Raw genomic sequence first — 9,843 nt, forward strand, 5'->3', positions numbered from 1 at the left:
GACTCCCTGGATGGCAGCTCTGCAGGGGTTAAATAATACGAGAATGAAACACGGACCAAATGGCACGATCCACTTCCAAACTGCAGCCCTTCTTTAATAAACTTGCAAGCTATGTCATACTTGATACAGAATCCCACAATTCTTCTCATTTCCCACTAGATGTCCTTATTGGCACAAAGAAACATGGAAGGGTGAGTACACTTTTCTGCTTCTTAAAGTTGGCTGCTCTAACCACATCCTCAACAAAGTCGAATTTCAGTCCAAGAAATTCATTATGTTCACTTAAAAGTGTGAGTCCTCTGACCTTGTTTATTAACTGGGAAATGTTGAACATGTTTGCAGGAAACCACGCCTGAAGGCTTGGCCCCACATGGCAGTAGGTTTCTTCATTCCTTACCCTGATTTGCTATTCTCTGCTTCTTAGTAGAAGAAACCGATAAATCCTGCCACGTACTTTGCTAACTGGAAGCTTAAGACAGGAAGTCTCCAATTTTCCTGTTTTGTTATTACCGATTCTATTTACCACATCACACAGGTCTATTATGACAACTTTCCCCATCTTTGTAATTGTCACATTTAGGTTATGGATAAAACTGACAGGACATAGAAACAAAACAAAACAAAACCAACACATCCAGGCAGGTTATTTATTTATTTTCAGCTCTTTTGTACTTGAATAGTTTTAATCATACCAGAATAACAGCGTGTGTTTCAATATTTGCTGCTCTGCAGTCTAAAAGAAGGTTTGTTTTGTTACTTGCACAGACACTGTTCCTGCAGTGCAAACGTTGCCACAATTTCTGAATGAATATTACTAGTTGTATATTCTATCTGTCTGTTTATTTTGGCATAGTTTTTTTTCTACAGTGGGGTTCTCTGGTTGTAGCCATTCCTAAATACTACTTAAGATCAAATTTAACCAATCTCTGAACCTTGTTTGATACACTAGACTATGTTAATTAATTTAGTGCATTTTTCCAAATACCAAGCTAACTACTTAGAAAACTGCAGAGATACTAGGCCTTCATTTACTTTTAAAACATCTATTGACATTCAGGCATTTAATTAACAGATATAAAACAGAAAGGGTAATAATACTTTGCATTTATTTAGTGTATTGTATCAAAAAAGAATAAGCATGATGCAAATGTCTTTGGTGTTAATTGTTCTGTCTTGTCACGCTCACTTACAAAATGGGCGAAAAAGAAAGACTTAGAAAGACTCTAAGTATCTCAAGATCAGTGAGAACACAGAATTGATAATTACTCCTGCAACTATCACAGTTTTTCTCTTCTGATGTAATAGATATTATCCATAACATCCATATAACTTTTCCCACCAAACTCATGACAGCACTCTGGTAAAACAGCTCCAGTTCTGTCAGACCTTTGTTGTTAAGTTAACTAACGGCTATTTCAGAAGCAAACAAACATTCTAAAAGTGGTAAATTCATCAACACAGCAAAACGACAATGAGAATATATTCTTTCCACACTGAACTTTCAGGATGCTTCACTAGTCACCCTTCCTAAAAAATATGGAAAATTCACCAATAAATGAAGTTCACCATTATATACAAATACGACATCTGCTGCTAAAGATATCACAGAATCTCAGAATCACAGAATTGTAGGGGCTGGAAGGGACCTCTAGAGATCATTGAATCCAGTCCCCCTGCAAAGCAGGCCCCTGCAACAGGCAAAGTTATCTTGTTCTGGTCTTCTTAAAACTGACAGTGTAATGGCAGTCCCATAGCAATTCTGCCCCAGAGGTCAGATTTAGTGTTTGCTCAAAATGTTTCTTTCACTTGGTTCCATCACAGTTTAGAAATGGATGTTTCACTTGTGTACCACAAATGTACTGTCTTGACATATTTGGATCACACGGGACCAGAGATTTCCTTGGTCTAAATTCTCCATCTTCCTTCCCAATCTGCAGACTTTGGTTTATGTTGATGTTACTGTGCTGTTAATCATCAGCTGCCTGGTAAGTTAGCTCATGTAATGTAGGTGACTATGCACTCTCTTGCTAAGGAACTGTTTTCTTCCTTTGATTGGAAAGTAAGGTTTACTTCACTGCGCTGTTCATACTTAGAGAAAGTTAAATTGATGGCTTAACAAGGGAATGACTTGAGCTCCTAGGGTGAAACTTACCTGCAAATCTCCCTGTCAAAGCTGACTTCTAGCTTTTTCAAAGGAAGCCTTTTTCCACGTGTATATTCGTGAAATTCTAAATGAGGCCATGAGGATACTGTGATAGCACAGCTTTGAGTTGTAGGCTGTATTTAAGTGGCTTCTAGAGACCCCTTCCAACCATAAGTATTCTATCATTCTGTTTCTTCTTAAATATTTAACAGTTTAAAGCACAACTTATATAAGTAAAGGACAGGAAAGGTAAAAATACTTTGTGTATTTTATTTCCTATTTTAGAAGCTTGAGTTACTGCTTAGCATTTTGTCTCACTGTAGCAAGAAGAGTTTGCTTGTCATAAAGATATGCATTAGCATTGCTGCTGCACGCTTAGGCTGTTCGCCAAGTCATAGGAAGAATAAATTACATATAGGCCATAATCAGCTACATTCTGTAAGTTCAGAAACCCTATCTTGAGTTCTGAATGTCTTAGTAAAATGTGTACAACATAACAATACTACTTTTTTTCAGTGAAGTTAAAATGTACTGGCACAAATGAAGCAGGCATGATATTAACTAGATACTGTCGGTTAAAATATGACTTTCAAAAAAGTGTATGATTTGGACAAAGTTCAAATAAATCTATAAATAGATGGGGTAGATTTTTTTTTCAAACAGTAGAAGCTTCTTTTTTAACCGAAGTACCTCCTTCTGCAGAAGATCTCTCTTCACAAGCAGTGTGTTCCCTGTTTAAAGCAGTAAGTTAAAAGAGAAAAAGACATTCGACTGGTCACAGAAACAGTACTCTCTTTCTGCCTTTTCTATAGCTGAATAACTTATAATCCATGATGATCTCTTTTCGTACATTCAGTTTTCTTCTGTATGATGGAAGAGAGAATCTCAAATCATAAAATATTTGCAACAGTGTAATGGTTCTGAGACTGTCTACTGAGCTTTTCAGATTCCTGATAAGAATTAGTTCTTCAAACGTGTTGAAGCTGTTGTATGCACACATCCCACTGTTACTAACACTTGTTTATAAGTAGTTTTCCAAAGCCTTCTAATTTATCCATAATATTCGCCTTCGAAACTGGAACATTTCCTTTGATTGATTTTTATGCGTTGCCTTTTAGCTCAGAAAAAAGCCAGACTGATATTACTGAATGTGAAGGATCTTTTTGAATGTCTTCTTGAAATTCTCATTACAAAGAGGATACAGGAACGGATTTAAGGTGGAATTCAGATAGCCAAGCCATATGGTGAACATATGTAATTTGTAAAATTGTTCACGGTGCTGGAAAACAGTTACCATGTATAACACAAAATAGGGAATCCAGCACAGGATAAAGGCTGCCATTATGACCCCTAACTGCTTGGCTGCTTTCCACTCCCTGCTCACATGCTGTTTTCGAAGATGACTTTTGGAACGAGTATGTAGGGTTTGCCAGGTTTTCCTCAGGCACGTCAGTCCTCTGAAATCCCTGTTCCCTGTATTTTCCTGAGGAATGCACTCTCTATCAGGATTAGGATTGGATTGCTCTCCAGAGGGTGTGTTCTCTGAGAAAGTGTCACTGTCTGATGCTGCACTTAAGTCACTGTCCTGTGAGTGAGGGTCCTCTTCATCGTTATTGTCCTTTTTTACACACACACTCTTCTTTCCTGCTTTATCCAGATCTGGCTCAGACTGGGCAGTGGTGAGAGGCAAACAACTACATTTAAACACTTTGCTGTCACTGCTGCTAACAAAAGCCACTGAAGACTTGCCAGAATTAGTCAACTGAAGTTTTGCTGCTGTACTTTCACACTCAGACAACATTTGCTTGTCTTTATGAGGTGCATTTTCATGTAAGATATTTGTGTCCTTTGTCTTTCTGTGAATTACATTTTTGTTTTCAGAGAAAGAGCAGTGTGATCCATTGACAACTTCTCGTTGTTGGTAGTGCTTTCGAACAGCCCTGAATATTTTATAGTAAAGCCATAACATTATGATAGAAGGCAGATAGAAATTGACAATGGCTGTCAACACTTTGAACCAAGTGACATGAGAGAATTCAGTTTCACAGTTTGTTTTTCCTTTACTTTTTTCATCATTAGCAGAATCACGCCACCATAGGATTGGGATGACCCACAAAGAAGAGAGCAACCACGCTCCCAAAATCACCAGCGATGCTCTCATTTTTGTTCTATACTGGAGATATTTCAGTGGTTGTTGAACTGAACGATAACGGTCTAAGCATAAAATGAAGAGACTGAAAATAGATGCAGTGCTGGCCACGTAATCCATTGACAGCCAAAACAAACATGCTGTTAAGCCCAGAGTCCACGCATGGTTTAAGAGATAAACAATATTAAGGGGCATAACAGCTGCACCAACTATAAGATCTGCAATAGAGAGGCTAACAATGTATAAATTGCCAACTGTTTGTAGCTTCTTTTCAGTTTTCACAGCACATAATACTAATATATTCATTACAACAGTGATCAGTGAAATGCTAGACAGGAAAAAACCTAGAAGAGCTGAGTGAGTGTAATTTGAATTCTCTGTTGTGTTTTTTGACATCTTTTATACAAGAACAGAGAATGAAAATCAGAGAAGATGACCCAGACTTGGAAATTCAATCTTGATTTACACTCCTGGATGAAAATGTGTTGGACTGCTTTGTAATTTTTAATTCTGGAACTCTGGAAAAGAAAAGAAATATGCTCAATCTCTGTAGTTCTTGTCATTTTCCCTTTTAGGTCTTCCCTACACGACACGTTTCTATAATATTTTACATAATGAGTAAGTTAAGATGTAAATTTCATATGAAAACTACTGAAGCTTAGCGTACATCTGAACAGTTTTCTTGTGTGGAGAAATCCTGGTGTGAACAGAAAATACTGATAAAAGTTGTATTCAGTTGTACACACATAAAATGGATGTATTTCCTAACTAATTTCCATAGATGAGCATATAATTTTATACTAATCAGTACCTTAAATATGAGGAGACCATACCAAAATAGAAACTAGAAAACAAAACCAAATCCAGACCTATGAAGTCTGGTTTGGCTTATATAGAATGGCTCAAAATGCTCTTCTAAACTTCTATAGCTGCTCAAAAGTTAATGAGTAATAGTGAAGGGACAAAGATTTTTTTTGTAAACAGTAGTTTATTCTGTAAAGAATGGTTACAATTTCTAGCATACAAGTCTTATTCTGTAAATACTCATGTCTATAAATGGCTTATCATGGCTTTCACACACGATTCATGTATAAGGCCCTTAAATTTTTTCCCTGGTGTACTCATGGTATATACTTAATTGCAACTCACATCTTTTCTTTCTCTTAAAAATTCAGACTGTTGAAAGCCTACATGAATTTTTACAGTTTTTACAGAGGCTTACCCAGTGTCTGTTAATTCATTACCTTGTTCTGGACTCTTAACTTTGTTTTGGATTCTTTGATTTAACTTAGGATTGACTTTCTGAAAGCATTATTTCTCCATGCATAATTAAGGACAGAGCATATATGTCTTTGCTATCTCTGGAGTTGGTATACTCCAAAATACATTCTGCTTATCTGAATTCTCATTTTGTTCAGTACTGATGCATATAAAACCATATATTGTAATGCCTAGAAATATATTTTAATAGTTGAAAACAAAGGACATGTTCAGGAGTGTATTTTTCTGTGCATTTCTATACACCTTAGTGACAAAGCCACTATATTCTCCTTTTTCACCATAGCTTCCCTGAGCTTCAGTAGTCTTTCCCAATCCTCACTTGCTTTTTAGGGGAAGGGAAAATAAGTAATACTGGCCTACACAATTAATGAGAGCTACAGGAATAGTATCAGGAACTAATTGCTAAACATCTCCTGGCATTCAATTACTGACAGAAACTTGGCTAGGGAAACATTACTTATTCAAAGAGAAAAAATGTCTGGATGTGGTTCATAATCTGGAGACCCTTAATTTGCAGGAAAACAGTTGCAGGCTCATTACTTACCAGCAGAACCAGTGAATGCAGTGGCTTCTGTGCTGTTGACATAGGAACATTCTGAAAACAATTTAGAAAAGAAAAAAAACAAAGAAATCAACCTTGGAGATGCTTAACTGAACAAAAGGAAGTGGGGAAACTCAAGCACACCGGTATTGTTTTTCAGAGAATGGCTCCTGAAGTGAACAATGAAATGGTGAATTCTGTGCATAGCATATAAAATTGAAAGAGATCAATTTTATTTTTTTTTTAATATTATAATCAAACATCTAAAATATTCATGTCCTCTGGTGCAGTAAGTTAAGCATATGAGCAAACACCCAGTCAGCAGCCTAACAATCTCATCTAACCTGATATCAATCAATATCTTGCTATGTGCAGCGAGGTTACCACTGGAGTCTTCAACCAAAGGCAGAAGTCAACATTTTTGTCTTTGACATATTAAGTTTAAAATGAAGCCCACCTGGAGAGTCCTCAGCAAAACTGTGTAGTCCTATCCACTTGTCAGTGCATTTCCTTCTTTCTTTCTTTTATTTAAGGTCTTCATTAATGTTTGTCATGGACAGCTGAAATCTGTTCTGAAGAATACAGAACTGAAGTAATTTTTTACGTACAATATACTCAGCACAGTCAATATTATTAAATGAGGATCTCAGACATCCCATTCTGAATTGCTACCAGTGCAACCTAAATGCAGATATTATGAACATGTAACTTCAGTGTCTTTCAAATGCTGGTTGTATGAAGTAAGACTTGGAAACCCATTGGAAGTCTTATTATTTTATACCACCCCCAGCTCCATAATGCTGCTGTCTTCTGATGACTAACCATTCATTTTTATGTACTAAAACTGAACTTTCCTAAATAGTATTTGTCACAGTATACATGCATTCAGTAGTCTACTCAACTACTTATGTACTTATGGCATTCTTGATCAATCCTCTTTAGCAGTGGGCCTATATTTCATTGTGAACATTGAAACCAGAAGAGCTAACTCAATTAACTGAATTGGGTTTGGATAAAGGAAGCTTTACTGTCTGATACAGAATGTCAGCCTCTTGTGAAGACTGATAGACATCTATGAATAATTTCTCTGAGTTCAGAGGAAATGCGGGAAAGGAGGGGAAAACTTACTGTTTTACAGAGGAAGCCACTAAAGCAACAAGGAGATATTTACTGGAACCAGATCCTTTAAGCTACCTCCCACTCTTCTCCAGTCATAATTTGCTTGTTAGATCTCACACAGTTAAAATGAACTGGCAGAGATCAGTGTCTCTTAATGCTAGAGAGCCTGGCGTCTTGCAAATAAACGTAATAAATGAGGAGCAGCTCAATTAAGAAGCCCAATTCCTCTTCATCATTCCCGCTCAGTGTCTGCACAAGAAGGGCTGGGGAAACAAAATGAACAACTGCTTACAGTACAGTTTTGGAGTAAGTTATGGCCCCAATATACCCCCCCCCAACCCCCTCTCAACTGTCCCCCCCCAGGATGCTCTGGTTACAAAATCACAGAATCATAGAATTATGTATCTAGATTTTTTTCCCTGAAAAAGTTTGATTTCTGTTAGAAAGTTGTGGGATGTTAACACTCAGGAACAAACTGCTCTTCATCTGGCTGGCAGCTGATGGCAAACGAAAAGCCATGAATATTTGCTCGTACGGGAAGCCCTCCGCTGCTTGGGGACTCTGGGCTGTCTAGGCTGCAGTGCTGAGGGGGGAATGCAATCAGCTGCCGGCTGGGATGCTCGGATAAGGAGTAGCCGAAGTGCCTCGAGAAGGGTAGGTAAAGATACAGTGCTTTGGTGGCTGAGTACCCGGGACTTACCCACGGCTCCTTTGCAATCCCTTCCTCTCGGTCCCCCGAGCGCAGGGTGCCGCCGCTCCCTTCTCCCCCGCCCGCCGCCGTGCCCTGGTTCACTCACCGCAGGACGATACGGGGAGAGGGACCCCCTTTTTCCTCGCTGCACTCCTTGGGTGGGATGCTCTGTCCCGCCTCGGAGCTGCGGAGCTGGCAGCAGTCCTTCCTAGTGCGGAGTAAGGTTCGCCCTTACTCAGTACCGGTCCATCCCGAGGAACAGCTTGGTTCTGCCCGCCCCCTCTGCGAAGGGTCGCGCTCCAGCGCTGCAACTCTGCTCGCTACATTTACCTCCACGGATCAGTGCCGGCCGAGGGCGCTGGTACCCCGAGAAATAGCCCGGCGTAGGGTCCGCCCAGCCGGGAGCGGGCGGTGAGGCGTCGTTACCAGGAATTCGCACCATACCGAGAGCAAATTGATTCTAGTTCACCGTGTCTTTCTGGACGATGAAAATACGAGGAAAGCCTTGCTCAAGGCGGACAGCGGGACCTCGGTGGGATCGGTGTACCCCATCCGAGAAGGGGCAGACGAAGCTGCTCTGGAGATGTTAGTCTCAGAAGATCCTTGCTGGTAGGTGTGAATCCCAAAGTACAAGCGGAGATTGAGAGGCATGTTGTCTACGGTGGTCTACAGTGGGAAGAAAAGCTGCTCTTGGAGGTGAAGAGATTCATTTATCTGAAGTAAAGCCAGCACTGGAGCAACAGAAATCTTTGCAGTCACCTTCGTGCTTGATTAAGCCCCAGAGTCATCGCTCCCCCTCTGAGAATCAGTGTGTGTTAAGTATCTCACTATGGGATAGTCTGCTGTGAGTGGAACAGTTGGAACAGTTGAAGACCTGAAAAATCTCAAATTTAGAACACATTATTGCATATCATAGCTGAACTGACTTTTTTGCGACTTTCATGTGTCCACTACATCTGTTTTGTATTAATAATACACATCATCTTTCTTTTTTTCCGCTCTCTCAACTCAGGGAAGGCAACTTATCCATTTCCAGTCTTCTCTAAAAATGTGCTATTTTTCCTCACTTTTTTATTTTCCTCTTTAGGATTGCATTGCACAAAAACAAAAACAGAAACAAAAAAAACCAAAACTATTCAAAAGGAATATTTTGTTATATCTTGTGTAAGGCATAAAGAATTCATGCAATGATGTTTTTGCAAACAGCATTGTTAGGCACTTAGTAACTGTTTTGTCTGTAGAACTGTTGACAACTGCTGTAAATTTTGCAGTCCTCACCAACTACCAGTAAAACAGCAAGAAATACCCATGTTCCTGTGCAAAGTCTAGGAGGATAAAAAGCACACCTCAGTGAGAGGCAAAGTGTAAGTTACCTTTTGATGCTACTAAAGGAATCTTTTTCCAATCCCATTACAATAAAAACAATTTCCTGATAAATGTATGCTTATGCCTTTTCCTCTCATGTAGAAATTTAGTCCTTCAAGTGGTCAGAGCAATCCTGTGCAAGAATTGTCTCATTAGTGTCAGACAGCACCTGAACATTCTGAGAGGCCAGCCATTGGAAAAAAAAATTCAGGAGACCAAGGCCCTTTCATATTCACATTTGTTATGCAGTTAAAGAGCGGTTTCTGCACTACCAACTTATGTGCTACACATAACCTATTTAGTTTTCCTTCTGCAGCAATTCACATGCATTCCCCGTTGCTGTTGTTTTGACCAATCTGCTATATGCAAATAGGTTTTATGCTGTTCCCTTTGGAAAAACACTAAAAGTCAGAAATGTTTATAATTCCTTTTAGTATCCAGTTGCACTTCTTCTCTGTGATTATTATACTTTTGACCTCTGCTATACATTGTTTTCCCCCTACACAGATAACCTGGGGGAGCCTTAAAGTACTGACTGCATCATGCTACATATC

At 39.2% G+C, this 9,843-nt stretch overlaps 1 protein-coding gene across 7 annotated transcripts; it reads right to left on the minus strand.

Annotated features, from left to right (window-relative positions):
• Window positions 1-633: 633 nt before the first annotated feature.
• Window positions 634-8,798, minus strand: HRH1 (histamine receptor H1). 7 transcript variants are annotated; one of them, XM_085516971.1, is made up of 5 exons: window positions 8,031-8,798; window positions 7,243-7,496; window positions 6,572-6,686; window positions 6,118-6,168; window positions 634-4,810 (listed from the first exon to the last, which is right to left on the minus strand). In XM_085516971.1, exon 5 carries the CDS (start codon window positions 4,686-4,688, stop codon window positions 3,285-3,287), a length of 1,404 nt encoding a protein of 467 aa, XP_085373097.1. In that variant the 5' UTR covers window positions 4,689-4,810; window positions 6,118-6,168; window positions 6,572-6,686; window positions 7,243-7,496; window positions 8,031-8,798; the 3' UTR covers window positions 634-3,284. The 7 variants fall into 7 exon arrangements, with proteins under 7 accessions (XP_085373097.1, XP_085373099.1, XP_085373098.1 ...); XM_085516973.1 differs by having other exon boundaries at window positions 6,572-6,681; window positions 8,031-8,268; XM_085516972.1 differs by having other exon boundaries at window positions 7,934-8,268.
• Window positions 8,799-9,843: the final 1,045 nt, after the last annotated feature.

Source organism: Coturnix japonica, chromosome 15, assembly GCF_054131305.1.
Source record: "Coturnix japonica strain WE chromosome 15, WE-NBRP24, whole genome shotgun sequence".
NCBI classification, from domain to species: Eukaryota; Metazoa; Chordata; class Aves; order Galliformes; family Phasianidae; genus Coturnix; species Coturnix japonica.